Source organism: Giraffa tippelskirchi, chromosome 3 (genome assembly GCF_054371585.1).
Source record: "Giraffa tippelskirchi isolate mGirTip1 chromosome 3, T2T-mGirTip1v1.2.pri, whole genome shotgun sequence".
NCBI classification, from domain to species: domain Eukaryota; kingdom Metazoa; phylum Chordata; class Mammalia; order Artiodactyla; family Giraffidae; genus Giraffa; species Giraffa tippelskirchi.
Genome location: NC_137277.1, coordinates 122,598,820 through 122,614,944, shown reverse-complemented (window position 1 = coordinate 122,614,944; position 16,125 = coordinate 122,598,820). Strand labels below are relative to the sequence as shown.

The window sequence follows — 16,125 nt, the reverse complement described above, 5'->3', positions numbered from 1 at the left end:
CTGCAATGGCCTCCATCTCTTCATTCCATAGCCTCTCTTAGTACTGCTTTTGTGCTATGTAGGCCAGCCTAAGTTTGTTATTTGAATGAAAACACTCCATGAAAACCTATGCCACTTGCATCTTGCCTGCTAACAAAGTTAAGTGACAGTAAAAAGGAGCCTTTTTATTCCCTGCTTGTTTACCCCATCATTCCTAAGAGAAGAAATCTTTAGTAAACCTCTTGAGAGCTGCAAGTTTTCCTTAGAGATTAGAAAGATACAGAAAATCTTTGAGTTTTGCTGTGAGACAAGAAAGAGATGTGTTGTTTTAAAACAGATAGTTGGTACAGTGGATAAAGAGAAACCAGTTGACTGTCAGGGCCTCTGTTAAGTCAAAAAGGTAGAGAAGGGAATTGGCTTAGGGTTGTGCACAGTAGGAAGTACTGGCTCCATCACAGCTGTTTTTTTAACCCAACCGTTAAAACCTGCCTTTGTAATCATCTGTCCCTATCCTACTGTCCTGTAGAAGCATGTGTGGGAGAACATTCCCAATTGGAACTGTAAATCCTTTCCCCCATAGAAATGTATTTGCCTCATGGTAAGGTGCTGTATAATTCCTTTAACACTGTGCTTCAACAAAACTGTGGTTCATTAGACTCTTTTGGACTAACCTGGGTAATGTACAAGTCTCTTACAGTGTTTTAACCAGAAAATAGATTGTATGTCAAATAACCAACTTACACATCTGCCCGCCCCTATGTGGGAGTCAGATAACATATTTAAGGAAATAGTAGTCACTCTAAAATAGGTATGGTTCCCTTTCCCTTTTTGTATAGGGATGTACTGGGGCCATGGGAGGTTCCCAGAGCTTTGGATAAATGCTGATATGTAGCTGAGGCGCTTACATGGCACAATTCCGGAAGGACAGGGCCTGTTCTAGAGCATGCCCTTGGAGTAGATACCTGTAAGAGTAGAAAGAAGATAAGCCGTAGCTGAAGTGAATGTTGAGACTCTCTTGGTGGCACTATGTACTGTCTGGTATAAGGACAGCCAGAAGGAAGCATTCTGGTGTGAAATGTCTTCCTTTAATACATTCTCTAGTACAAGAGTTCAGTGTTGATTTCTTTTTTAGGTTCACTCTCTTCACTCAAGGCTGTCTCTCTATTTTCCTGAGGTGTATTCATGTGGGTGTGGTGTTGCCTGGTTAATATCCAGTCTTATACATGAATTCTGAATCATGCAGTAATCTTGACCCATTGCATCTCACAGCAGTTTTTTGTTGCCATGATGCCATAGCTCTTAGAAGTTGATGTTGTTGACTGTCAGTTAAGAACCTTCCTCTGATTCCTCATCCCTTTGAGGGCTTCCTAAATTGGTGGGCCTGAGTATACTGATAGCCAGTAAGCTCAATAAGGAGAAATTGGCAGTTTTGTTCTTCAAATTTAAGACTAACCATTCCTGTCATGTTGGTTTTCATTTTGGTCTGAGGTTAATTTAAAAAGAAAGAAAATGACTTTCTGCTTAGCACTTTTTAGTAATGCCTACATATCTGTTTCAGGCAATTAAATATAGTATTCATAGCAGGATGAATATGTTGTGGTAGAGAATTATAACCAGAAAGGAATGTATTTAATGTGTGTACCCTTTGAGTACTAAAGGAATGACATATATGCCCCTCCTTAGTACTCTACTAATACATTACTGGGCTTCCCTTGAGGCTCAGTGGTACAGAATCTGCCTGCAATGCAGGAGACATTGGTTCAATCCCTGGGTGGGGAATATCCCCTGGAGAAGGAAATGGTAACCCATTCCAGTATTCTTGCCTGGGAAATCCCATGGATAGGGGAGCCTAATGGGCTACACAGTCCATGGGGTCACAAAGAGTCGAACACGACTAAACAACAACAACAACGGTACATTACTGGGCACTTGTAAAAAGACCTCCATGTCTTACTACTCACACTGTGAAACCTCTCCCTTTTATTCAGGCTTGGATGTAGAATTACTTAAAAAATTTTGGCATGCATCATTGTTAATTCTATAGAATTCTCCACTAAATAAAGCTTTAATTAGTTTGGTTTCAGAAGCCTGAAAAACAGTAACTTGAATTCCAATTCCTTAATAGCACTAAAGCAGTTTATGTGATGGTAATTTGTTATATAAGGCACAAGAATTTGATGGCTGAATAGAACATTTTCGAGGTTAGCTGATGTTTATTGCAGTACCAGTATTGACTTATTGAGGGAAAAAAGCAAAACTTTTCCATCATTGAGTTATTATTCTGATCATGTTGTGTTTTATTTAATTTACTTGACTTGAGCTTATTGATGCTTTTCTAAGTATTGAGTAGTTATTGCACTATAATTTTAAACTAACTTATATAACTTACAGTCTGAGATTTATTTTCACTTTACATCAGATTTTTATTTCCAAATTCATCAAATGAAAATGTTTTCTTTTTCTATAAAATGGAGGCAGGAAAAACAAAGTACTTTGGTGCTTTAACATCTGATGTGATTTAATGGTGACATTCAAACTCAAGTCACGTACTAGATTTTGTGAAGATTAGTCTTTTTATGAAAATGAAAGTACGATTTTGAAAACAGGTTTATCAGTAACTGTTGATTTTTGACTCTGCTGAATTTTTTGTCTACTTTAGGCAGCTAATCCAGGTTGTTTTCTGGAAGATTTTGTGAGGTGGTACTCACCTCGGGATTATATTGAAGAAGAAGTGGTTGATGAAAAGGGCAACATGGTTCTGAAAGGAGAACTGAGTGCCCGAATGAAGATTCCAAGCAATATGTGGGTAGAGGCCTGGGAAACAGCCAAGCCGATTCCTGCTAGAAGGCAGAGGAGACTCTTTGATGACACACGGGAAGCAGAAAAGGTAACTGAGGTTTGGGTATCTAATGTGACTGCTAATTATTATTCTAGTATTTTAAAAACTATGACAAGATGCGAGAGCTTTGAACATACTTGAGAAACAAAGCTTTGAAATGTTATGAGCCTTTTATATATCTAATATTCATGTTTAAGGTTTTAGAACTGGTTACAAATAGGCCAAAGAATAAGACTGCATATTTTACGTAAAATGCTTATTCTTGGACCATCAGCATATGTCAAAAGCCTTAAAAATGATCATGTCCTCTGACCTAGCAATTCTACTACCAAAAAAATGTATTAAGTAATGAGAGAAATATATAAAGATCAATGTGAAACAGTGATGTTCAAGAAGTTTTTTAGTGAAAAAATAGATACAACCAAAGTTTCAAAAAATAGAGCATTGTTTAATAAATTATGGTATAATCATTTAATAGACTACTTTGGGTCTAGAGAGTATGGATAGAGAGTCTTAAGAAGAGGTGAGAAAGGACACAGAAGACTTAGATGTAGCACAATCACCCTAGAAAGACTGTTCAGAACACTAAGTGCCAAAATTCTCAACACAGGTAGGGCTGGACAGTTAACAGCACTGGCTATAGGGAAGTAAGGAGGGCTGGAAGTGGGCAATCAGAGACTCTCCTCTGCCTTAGGAAGGACCAGGTAAGTAGGTAGAAATGACATACCCCTTAGAGATAAAGCAATGATGGAAAAGAAGGAAATAGGGGAAAATTAAAGATTCTATAGAAAAAGAAGTAATATATATCATCCTCCTTCATCTTCCACCAGCCATGGAAGAAACTGTGCAGAAGAGGGCACTTTCAAACTATGACATGACCAGTAGTAGTAAAGAGCAAACCACATCTATATAAAACTACTGTAAAAAAGTGTGAATTGGATCATTTCAGCTAATGAAAATATTTCCCAGAAAATTGACCACAAAGCAGAAGAAAATTGTTAACATAATAGTCTAATCTGAATCAGATATTCTCATATAAGCATGGGAGGGTGTGAAAAATCATGTTTAATCAGAAATGCTAAAAACAAGAGCCACATGAAGCCAAAAACCCCACAAAGAAATGAAACTACTGCTAATTTAACTTGGGATGGAAGTAGAAGAAAAAAACAACCATATCAAAAATAAAGACTAAATTACATAGTACCCACAGAAGAATAGGTTCATATTTAAATTTAATAAAAGGCATTGAGGAAGAGCATTAAAATAACCAAGAGAAAGAAAATGAGATAAAGGAGTAAAAAGGATTAGAGAGAAAGTAGTAAAACTGAAAGATAGGAAAAGTAGAAATAACACTCATTTTATCAGAGTCCTTGAAGCAGAAAAATCAAAACACTGGAACAGAACTAAATACTTAAAATTGTAATCTAAGAAAACTTTCTGAAAATGAAAGAAAATCTGAATTCACATATTAAAAATGCTCATTGGGTTCAGGGAAAAATTGATTAGGTGTAGTGAACTCCAAATTTTATCACTGTAGTACTACTAGACCTTAAATATTAAAAAAAAATTCTCAGACCTTGCAGGCAAAACATGAAAATAATTTACAAGGGCAAGAGAACTAAACAGTTGTCAGATTTTTCAGTAGCACAGCAGTGTGGGGAAGAGTTTTCAAGAAATATCAGCAAAAATTACAAATTAAATATTTTACATTTCACCAAGCTGTTCAAGTAATCAAGGCTATAAAAAATGTTTTCTCCATGTTTTTGCACATATAACTGTATACAAAGGCCCTTCCTGAGAAATCCAGTACAGCTGCCCTGTCCAGTAGAACTTTCTGCAGTGTTCAGAATGGTCATAGCTTCACTGTGCAAATTGTAGCCCCTGGCTACATGTGGCTTTAATGAGCTCTTGAAATGTAACTAGTAGCATAGAACTGAGTTTTTAAATGGCTCTCTGTGGCAGGTGGCTGCCTTATTGAACAGCATAGTAGAGAAGAATAAATTTAACCAAGAAGATGACTAGGGAGACTGGCAAAGAGCTAACGGTGAGCATTTCATTTATTTAATTTTACAGCTAAAACTAAAACTAGCTGGGGTCATGGGTAGAAGAAGAATATGTAAAAATTGTATATTAGGACAAAATAGAATGCATCTAAAAAAGCTGGGATGGAAAAACAGGAAGAGGAAAGTAGAATGCACTCATTGACTGTTACATAGATAATAGGTAGTAATCAAAGGATACTATTTAAAATTATCAGACCATAATTTTATAAAGGAAAGATATAAAGTTCATAAAATAAAGATATAAAGGAATTAAGGGCAGCAGAAAAGGTAATATCGCAAGAATGAAAATATGAACCTTCCTACTGCTGCTGCTGCTGCTAAGTCGCTTCAGTCGTGTCCGACTCTGTGCGACCCCAGAGACGGCCACCCACCAGGCTCCCCCCATCCCTGGGATTCTCCAGGCAAGAGTACAGGAGTGGGTTGCCATTTCCTTCTCCAGTGCATGAAAGTGAAAAGTGAAAGTGAAATCGCTCAGTCGTGTCCGACTCCCAGCGACCCCATGGACTGCAGCCTACCAGGCTCCTCCATCCATGGGATTTTCCAGGCAAGAGGACTGGAGTGGGTTGCCATTGCCTTCTCCATGAACCTTCCTAAGTACAATGGAAAAATTATTCACAAGCAAAGAACACACACCAAATAGAGTAACACACATTATAAAGATGATACTGCATACAGAGTAATTGCAGTGTAAGATAGTCTTATAAAACCCATGTCTGTGCTGTAAACAAGGTATTCTGTGACTCAAAAAGACTACAAAATAAACAATGGACAGAGATTTACCAGGTATGAAACATTAAGAATGCAGGGATTATCATCCGGATGCCAAATAAAACAGAATCAAAGCAGAAAAGCATTACATGAGATACATAAGGATGCTTTACAGTCTAAAATTGATATTTCACAATGAGAGTATACAGTTGTCAATGTTTATGCACTGGATAATGTAATCATTTGTATAAAACAGAAATCATGGGAGATGCAAGGAGAAATAGATCAAAACACACTAATAGCAGAGTACTTTTAACACACTCCCAGTGTACAAGACAGTCAAGTAGACAAAACTAAACAAGATAATCAATAAGGTTGATCTTTTAGATACATCGCAAATACTATACCTTGATAATAGAAACAGTTCTTCCTTTTCAAATGCACATGGAGCATTCACCAAAACAGATAGTATATTAGGGTGCAAAGAAAACATCAGTGGGCTTCATAATGGAAATAACACCAATATTCTGATCGCTGCAATAAAACTAAGGATAATGGGTTAGATTAAAAGTATTTGATCAGTGTTAATTACATTCTTAATTTTAGGAAATACAGGTATTTGGAGATAGAGGGATATCCTGTATGGAACATGATCTCATATTTAGAAAGAAAATGTTTATATGTATATATTGTATGGACCTACAGAGGAGGAGAGATGCATGTAATAAAAAAAAGAGATGAAGTAAAAGGAAATGAGTGCAGATAAAGGATGTACAAATATTTTGTATTCTTGGAAATTTGTTTTTCTGTACGTTAAGGAAAATATTTTTAATAGTGTTGACAAGGATGTTCAATAGTGGGAACTCTTATTACTCTATATAAGAATGAAAATCTGTTCAAATACTTAGTAAAATAATTTGGAATATGATTTCAGTATTTGAAAAAAAATAATTTGGCATTGTTTTTTTTAGATAGATACCCTGAAGAAATTCCTCTACATGTATGCCATAAACTTATGAAATAATGTGAGAGAAACATTAAATAATAGCAAAAAATGGGGGGGTGCATTTTAATATAGCAAATTATATATAGCATGTATTAATATCTATGTATCTCAGAAACAATGCCGAATGAAAAACAGGTCACTGAGGGGCATAACTAGAAACAATCCGTTTATACAAAGATTAAAACCAGACAAAACTAAACAACACATTGTTTAGGGCTATGTACATATGTGAGACAGCTATGAAAAAGGAATGATTAGTAGTTACATGAGGGGTGGAGTGCATGAGTGAGGGAGTCTTGATCAAGGCAAGCACAAGGAGGACTTGGAAAGTCCCGGTATCTTCTGTTTCTTAAGCTGATTGGTGTGTAAACAAGTGTTTGTGTTTTCTGTATATAAAATACTCTGCTATGTGTATTTTAAAAACATTTTTTAATTTTAAAAGTATTTCAAAACAGGCCCTTCTAGGCAAACAATTTTTAAAAAATATTACTTATTTATTTATGTCTGTGCTTGGTCTTCCTTGCTTCAGTGGGCTTTCTCTAGTTGCGGAGTGCGAGGGCTACTCTCCAGTTGTGTGAGGGCTTCTCATTGCGATTCCTTCTCTTGCTGCGGAGCACAGGCTCATAGGCATGCAGGCTTCAGTAGTTGTGGAGCATGGGCTTAGTTGCTCTGTGTCATGTGAGATCTTCCTGGACCAGAGATAGAACTTGTGTGCCCTGCAATGGCAGGCGGATTCCTAGCCGCTGAACCACCAGGGAAGTCCCAAGGCAATAATTCTAAATCATAAATCATTAAATGGCCAAAGCAAGTTTTGAAATTGTGTATATTATGAGCTTTTGTTAAGAAATTGCATACACATGTGTATCTTTGTGTTTAAATAGGCATAGAAATAAGCTTGAGAAGATAAACACAAAACTGTGTTGTTCCTTAGGAAGTAGAATTTCTAGAGAACTTCTGCATTATACTTCTTTGTTTGATTGTTTGCTTTGAGATCTGTGAGCATTTTTCAGCCACAATGATACTGTGTTTCTTTTGTCTTTACTGCTGTTGAATAAAGAGCTTAAAGGTAGGGACCATGTGCTACACATGCCTTTCTGTGTGTTTTTTAATCAGAAAAATAATAAATCTTCATTTTGGAGAAAACAATAAAACGAAACAACTGAAACAAACCAAAAAATTTAGAGGAACGTCGCTAGCAATGTTTAGAAATCCTAAGTGAGGAAAGCAGGTTACAAAACAGTATTTTACATACCTAATATTAGTTTACTTAGGTGGCACTAGTGGTAAAAAAAAAAAAAAACAAAAAAAAAACCCCTGCTGATGCAGGAGACATAAGAGACATGGGTTCGATCGCTGGGTTGGGAAGTTCCCCTGGAGGAGGGCATGGAAACCCTCTCCAGTATTCTTGCCTGGAGAATCCCACGGACAGAGGAGCCTGCTGGGCTATAGTCCATAGGGTCACATAGAGTCAGATGTGACTGAAGCAACTTAGTACACATGGAAATATATTATGTATATTCAAAATCTTGAAAAATCCTGCAGTGAAAATGCTCCATCATTAACAGTTGTTATCTCAAGGTGGTATAATTTGCAGATGGTTTTAGTGTTCTCTGTATCAAGAAAAAAGCATTATGAGAGTATTCACCATTATTAAGGACTGAAGTTCTTAGCTGTTTCCAGTAACATTATTCTCACCTTTGGGAGTAGCAGCTACTTACCTGAAGGAGTAGGATAGGTACTAAGAGAAGAGAGCTCTTCTCTACTCTTGTTACAGGTGTGAGTTCAGGGGACAAAGATCTTACTTCTGTAAATGGATGCTTTCTTCTTTGGCAGTTGTCTTGATCATTTATCTAACTTTGTGTCTCCTTCAGGTACTACACTATCTGGCAGTCCAGAAGCCAGCAGACCTTGCTCGGCACCTGTTACCCTGTGTAATCCATGCAGCTGTACTCAAGGTAAAGGAAGAAGGTAAATGTCTTATTTGATTAGTCATTAGTCCATTTTCAAAATGAAAGTAGACTTTGCCTAACTTCTCTAATGATGGCTTTGGTCTTTTTAAAAACAGAAAGTCTAGAAAACATTTCTTCAGTGAAGAAGATTATAAAGCAGATAATATCCCATTCCAGTAAAGTTTTGCACTTTCCCAATCCAGAAGACAAGAAATTGGAAGTAAGTCTGATCTTGTCAAATGTTCTTCCCAGTTGGCAGTAATTATTTTAAAAATGTATTTTTAAAATACTTTGCTTTCTTTTGCCTTTTTCCAATGTATTCTTCTCCCCTTTTGCACTGTTAGGAAATCATCCTTCAAATTACTAATGTAGAAGCTATAATTGCCAGAGCCCGCTCACTGAAAGCCAAGTTTGGAACTGAGAAATGTGAACAAGAAGAGGAAAAGGAAGATCTTGAAAGGTAATTGCTATCTGACTAACTCATCTTTGTCTCCCGTAGGAAAAGCCACCACTTTCTTTAGAAAATTTTCATAGAATGTCGAGATTCCTTTGTAGTGCTCCTATATTATTTGTAACAAGCGTTGGTTAGAGACAAAGAAATATTTGTTCGTTAAAGGATTGACCTCTCTTGTATTTCTGAGTACTTGCCGCTTGTTTCCATTCGTCCCGCTTTAAAAATGAAGTCTTCCAAGTCTTCTAGGAATGTCCTTGTTTGCTCTTGGAGCAGTTGCCTCTGGAGGAACTGGCTGTTCATATTCACTCTTGTTACTGGAAACTTTGCTTCCCACTCGCACTGTTCTTAACTACAGGCAGACGTGTTCTGAAACTGTTTTCGCTCAACATTCCTACCTACCAGTTCTAAACAAGAGTTGTGATAGCAAATGTGCATATCCTCTGTCCCTTGTGAATATGTTTTGAAAGAGTGACTAGATGGCCTCTCCAGGATGAGGCAAATGACCGGGTCAGTCTTTTCCTCCTTCCAAGATTTGGACCATTTTGAAGTGGGGCTGTCAGCGCGCACCCCTGTCCATTATTGCCTGAGATACTTGAAAGGATGATGTTGTTTTAATAGATGAGAAAGTGTTTCCAGATTAGCTACTTAAGTGGCTTGAATTTGTTATAACTATAAAATTTTCATCAGCCTTTCCAAGAGAAATAGCATTATTGATGTTAAATAATATTATGACAAGGCATTTGCTACAGCTTTTAACAAGTTCTTGTTTGAATATTATGTCTTCTGTTGAGCAAAATTTTCTCCCAGCCTTCTTTGCTGTTGACTATTCCTTCCTTTTAAATGAGGAGAATACACTCTAATCAAAGGAAGTTTCTAAAATAACAGTTCAAGTTAGTGAGCAGGTGGTGTGAGCTTGGCGGCTCTGTGTCTTCGACTCTCTTAGTTCCACCATACGTTGTCTGTGGTGTACTTGGAAGACGAATGCTTCCAGCACATAATGGCACAGTTTACAATTGAGACTGTGCCCAGCAAAACATATTTTAAGTGCATGTGTGTGTGTGCACCCGCGCATGCACACACACACACACACACCTCTTAAAAGAACAAAAATGAAAAATGAGGATCATTGCTTTGGTGTCTAAATTAAATGTGGTTTTTGTTGTTAAAAACTTTTTAAAAAATTTTCCTTAGTATAACATTGTCTAAGCTTCTAGTCTGAAAGAAAGAAACTATTTCTTCTTACACTGTGACAGAGATGGGCTTTTTGAAAAAATTTATAAAAAGAGTTGAAAGGCATGGAGGTTGTCATTTGAGTTGATTTTAATTCCAAATGTTGATCTATCCTGTTAAATTTTTACTCCAGCCTTGATGTAGGGTTCACCAATATGATTTTGAGGGTTTGTCCCCAAAACTAATCAGGGAGGACTGACCCAGTGTGAACTGAGCAGCTCCTTTTCCATCCTTTCATTCCCTCTTTCCCCCAGGTTTGTGAGTTGCCTTCTGGAGCAACCCGAGGTGTTAGTCATCGGTGCAGGCAGAGGACATGCTGGCAGGATCATTCACAAGCTGTTTGTGAATGCCCAGAGGGTATGTGAGATTCCTTCTTGACTGTGTCATGATCTCTCCAGGCCTCTGCTCAGTAAGGTTCTGTTTTGATTCCCACACATGAAGCTGCTAAAATCACTGGATTCGAACATTGAAGAAATAATGACTCTCAACAGTGACTTCTTAGCCTTTGAAATCCATCTACTCTTTTACACATTTAAATAAAATGATGTTTATTTCTGAAATTTGTACCTAAATTTCAGAAGTTAGAATGGTCTGAAATTCCTTGTTAAAGAATCTGATAGGGACTTGGTTAGCAATGGCCAGCGCAGTGGTGTGGAAAAAATGTTTACTGCTGTCAAATTAGAATAGAGTTTAGTTTTACCAATTTTAAGCTCCATGTATTGCAAGTGGATTCACAACTTAGCTTGTGAAATTGCAAATCTTAACTATTTTTATAACGGTGAAAAGATCTAACTTCAAAGTTTTCCTCAGAAAGAAGAGCAAGATTCAGATTTTTAGGACAGTGGAAACAGTCTTCAGCATACAAAAAAAACCCAATTTGAAAACTTTTCTGTCATTACCTTTATTGATGAAAGGAAATGTTTAAAAATTATATAGTACCTTCTGACATTCTAAACTATTAAGATTTGAATTTTTTATGAGGTTGGTATTAGTTATACTCTATGTTGACTCTTTCTGAACAAATGTTTACTGGTTGTTTACTGGTTAAGAGGTGCTGGCTTTTTGCAGATGAGTCTCACATTAGGACTTCTTAAAGGTTCTGATAAAATTATTTTGAAGCATAGTAAATACAGGGTGCCCCTTATGCAGTACTGTGATGACATTTAGAATGGCCAAGTTTTGGAAGTGTAATTTTCACAGTCACATAAGGAAAAGGATTTTCATGGCTTTATCCATGAAAAAGAAACTTCCTAACCTCCTTTGAGTCAGTCTGGAGTGTATCTAGTTACTGTATTCAAAATCATAACCAGATATATTCATCTGAATTTTGAGCAAGAACTGAAACTTGAGATTATTTATGGGATGGCAAACTAAATTTAAGAATTTCAAGTTAAAAACCAAGTATTTTATTTCCTTATAAAGTTCTAGAAAACAATAGATACTTACTTCGACTTATTATGTTTCTGACTCTGGAATGAAACAAGAATCAGGTTTGTTTTCACATCCTGTAATATCTTTGCCAGTTTACTAGCCAGAACCTTACAAATATATTTCCTTGTTAACACCAATTGTGAATTTTCCCCATACTGCAAAAATTCTTTCCTTAATTTTTAAAACTTGTTTGTTAAGAAGATTTAAAAATCTAAAGTATTTAGATTTTTAACGCTAAGAGTAGAACATTCTCATTGTTCTAAGTAGTTAAGCAAAATTATTTTCCCCAATATGAAAATAATCTTTTCCCCCAAGATTGTAAGTAAACTCTTACTGTTGTAAAAATTTGGATAATACAGAGAATTATAAAGAAAAATTAATGACCCCCCCAAAATTAATCACATTAATCTCACTACCCACTGATGATCATTGTCAACATTTAACATCTAGTATATTCAAATATATGTAAATTTTACAATATAGGATTATATTATTTGTTCTTATTTTCCACCTAATGTGATTATCTTTCTCATGGGTAAATATAGGACTATATCATCTTTTCACTGGGCTCATTGTATAGTTAATCTCCTTTAATGGATACTGAAATTGTGCATTTATCCCACATTATGTAATTTTCAAATATTTCAAGCTTTCAAACCTTGTAGTGAATGTTTTTACAGATTCAGCAGACTGTAATCCATATAACAAGCACCTGGTTGGTCTGTTTTTAAACTCAGCTCTTAACTATCTGGGTAATTAATAGAAACCATTCAAGTTTACTCATGTAATTTTTCATAATTAACTGATACTTTATATCAATTCTACTCTTAAATCAAGATTTTAACATTTTTATACCATAATTTTACATATTTAAAACTTTTCCTTAATAGTAAATTTTAAGAAACTTTCATCATGATTACATTTATCATTGTTATATCCATATTTAAATAGAATTCTGCAAACAAATCACTGATTGGATTTTCCTTTGGTCATGCTAAATTAAGTCAGACATCTAGTCTTAAATTCATTGGGTTATCTGTTTTTCAAGCCATGAGTACTTTTTTATAGTATTTTAATCTTTAGTGAAAGAGCTAGGTTTTTGCTGAACATTTCCTCATTAAGTGACATTCTGTTTGTTGCCTGTTGAGCCATCAGATGCATGAGTAGTGGAATATGTCTGCTCAGCTGGATGACTAGGTGTGTTGTATGTGGTGTGTTTTTTGTCTTGATATTCTTTTTGATAGGATCATGTTCCTTAATGTAGTGCATGCTGTCTCTGAAATAATCTTGAAATCTCTTGTCTAGCTCTTTTTAAACCATCTTGCTTATTTCCCTTTCATCACTGTTTCTTTTCTCACCCTTCCTCAAGCTGACTGAGTCTTCTGATGAGGTAACAAAATAGCCTTTGTCCCTTGTAGTTTCTTGTTCCTTCCCATTTCTCTAACTTCATAAGGTCATTAAGACTAACCAACCTCCTCTTTAACAGTCTGGGTTTGGTGTACCTTTCTTGCTGGTGTTTAACATTACATTTCATATTTCCATTGCCAAAACAACTTTTTTCCCGAAATTAATGGTATCGTGAAAGAAAGATAGTGATCAGAGTTAAAATAAAAGCTCTAGTTGAATATGTATTTTATGCAATTTTAATGAAAAAATAGATGACTTTAATGTTGAGAACTTCTCTTTTGTGGTCACTGCTACATTTCATGGATCTCTATCACTTCTGCATCACATTAATCATCCAACAAACAAACCAGTGTTCCCAGTTTTAATTTGACAAGTGAAAAGAATTGAAAGAATCGATAAATATCATCTTTCCAGACTCTGGAGAGCAGCAGCTCCTTACTGGACTGACGACAGCAGACTTGGACTTTGGTCGTTGCTAGAAGAAATGTATAGAAACCAGAACAGCTCCATTTTCCCTCTTCGTCAGATGTCTGAATATGGCCCTCACTTTCCACAGCAGATTGCTTGGCTGTCATTATCCTCTGTCTCTGTCACCAATTTATTTGTAATTTCTGGCTGCTCACGTAGTGTTTCAAGCTTCTTGCATTTTCTGTGTTGTGATTTTTGATCAATCATAACATAATCAATTGCATTACTGAGTAATGTAGAACATTTTTTCGTATTTATCATGCTTATTCATCTGTCCTTCAAAATGATCTAAGTTTAGCATTCAACTCGCTCTTGAATTTAGCATGTGATTCTCTTCAAGGCTGCAACCATGACTCCAGCAGAGGAGGAACTGAAGAAGATGGGCCCCCCAGAAGAGAAGAGGCAGAACTTGGCAGCAGACTTCCCTCCCCCCGCGGGCCGGGAACTGATTTTGCGCACAGCCGTGCCCCGCCCTGCTCCCTACTCCCGGGCTCTGCCTCAGCGCATGTACAGTGTTCTCACCAAAGAGGATTTCAGACTTGCAGGTGCCTTTTCATCAGATACCTCCTTCTTCTAGCTCTTCTTGAGTCCCCTCACTTGTGGCTTCGGAGACAGTGCTGACCGCTTCTGTGGGAAGGAAGCTGTGTCAGTCAGAACCTGAGAGGCTGTGAAGAGGACCTGTCCAGTTCAGTGATCGAGTCATACCAGCATCTGAGAGACTTTCTGATGGGCTCCGTAGGATCTTGGTGGGGGCGGAGGAATGGGCTTCAGCTCTTGAAAGATTTCTGCTCCAAAGAGATTGCCCTTGTTGGGGAGGGGGTTAGGAAGGAGATTAAAACAGTAGCAGTTCTCTGTACTCACTTCCTTGGGATTGCATTCATTTCTTCTCCATGACTATCCCATATGCTGTTGCCCTGCATTCATAGTCTCTATAACCACTTAAGTTTATTAGTATCAAGTATGCAAAGTAGAGTATCTGTTAACTCAGATTTCCAGATATTTTGGCAGTAGCTTCTACTCCCAGAATCTGTGTTTTTAGAATCCTAAATGACATTCTGTTTATCCAGTCACCTGGTGGCAATCTTTATTGCACTAAATAACTTTTGATGAGCATTTTGAATATTCTAGGAGAAAGCCTGAAATTTCACCTAGTCTGTTTTTCCATGTAACTGTGACTTACATGTTTTCCTTCTGATAAAAAAAAGTATATATTAAATGTCACTGCAAATTAGTTTTTTATATCTCTTGTAAGGTTTATTTCTCTGACTTGTTTTATCTTCAGTGGGCTTCTGTGGTGGCTCAGTGGTAAAGAATCCGCTTGCCAAGGCAGGACATGTGGGTTCAGTCCCTGGGTCAGGAAGGTCCCCTGGAGAAGGAAATGGCAACCTACACAAATATTCTTGCTTGGTGGGCTGCAGTCCTTGGGGTCGCAAGAGTTGGACACAACTTAGCGACTAAACAACGACAACAAGCCCTGTAAGATACCACCATGCAGGTTGTTGTTCTCTTTCTTGCTGTATAGCATGCATTCCTTTTTTTGTAGTTACTGAATGGATACTATATTTAATGAAGTAGAGATGAGCACATGCTAAAAATATAGCCTCCGTATATAGAGATTATCATGCAGTTAGTATAATTCGGCATATGTGCTAATGTAATGAATAGAAGATAACTTCAGTGAACTATTTTGCTTTTGTATTTTACTTAAAATGAAGATAATTGATGGGGGATGTGTGGCATCCACCGTAAGGATAACAGCAACAGATTTCTAGTTACGTGATGATCAAGATTTATCAAGTCTGTGTTGCTAAAGTGGCCTCTGTTCAGTAATCTTAAATCTATTTTTAGGTCTAAAATTCCCACCTTACTCCAAAGTTAAAAATGATTATACTGAAGCATAGATCTTGGCTATGTAACTTAAAAGAATTAATACAACTCTGTAAGCCCTGTTACATTATTTTTGTAAAAACAAATGTAAATGTGTGTACATATATGTATATATAAGTATATATATATATATGTGTGTGTGTGTATGAAGTGTAGTAGGCCCTGATTGATTACCTCTGGCCTTCACAGCACTTTACTCTGAGATGCTGGACTTTGCTGCTGGGTAAACCACATACTACAGGCCTGAGGACTGAGCGCAGTACCAAGTATTAATAGAAAGCTTGTCTTTCAAGGACAGAGTTTGTCTGCTTTCTAATGAGAAAGTTAACAACAAAGAAACGTTTTTCAAAGTGGTTGGACTTCAAAAAGGCTTCGTGAATCTAATAAAAGGGAAGATGTTGTTCTCTGGCTAATTTTCTCTTCTTTTCACCCCTCTATTGGGCATTTTGTTCTTAGTTTTATGCTGGTCTCAGATTTTCCTAAATAATTGTAGCCTGCTGAATCTTGGCAAAGATCTCAAGAACACATTGTGCCTTTTTTAGTGGCAGTTATTCCATGTTACTTTTATTGTATTTATATGTTTGCTTATTTTAAAATATTTTTAAGTACCTACTTCATATCAGGTACTGTACTAGGCAATGAAGATAAAACAGAAACCAAACATACTCCCTCCCCATCAGTGGCCTTCCTGTCAGGTAGGGAAG

At 36.6% G+C, this 16,125-nt stretch overlaps 1 protein-coding gene across 21 annotated transcripts in view; it reads left to right on the top strand.

Moving 5' to 3' along the window:
• The window catches only part of RAB3GAP1 (RAB3 GTPase activating protein catalytic subunit 1), a 140,188-nt gene that overhangs the window by 91,640 nt on the left and 32,423 nt on the right, over nt 1-16,125 (top strand). For 10 of the 21 annotated variants that reach the window (XR_014079277.1, XR_014079276.1, XR_014079275.1 and 7 more), the window contains 5 exons: nt 2,639-2,866; nt 8,467-8,563; nt 8,661-8,764; nt 8,889-9,004; nt 10,483-10,585. Coding sequence is in view for 15 of the 21 variants with exons in the window: in XM_081579213.1 (XP_081435339.1) it covers nt 2,639-2,866; nt 8,467-8,563; nt 8,661-8,764; nt 8,889-9,004; nt 10,483-10,585 (648 nt within the window). In the remaining 6 variants the exon portion in view is untranslated. Of the gene's footprint in view, nt 1-2,638; nt 2,867-8,466; nt 8,564-8,660; nt 8,765-8,888; nt 9,005-10,482; nt 10,586-13,028; nt 13,050-13,856; nt 14,766-16,125 lie in introns of those variants that run through there. The other 11 variants (XM_081579210.1, XM_081579217.1, XM_081579216.1 and 8 more) reach the window with 5 other exon arrangements.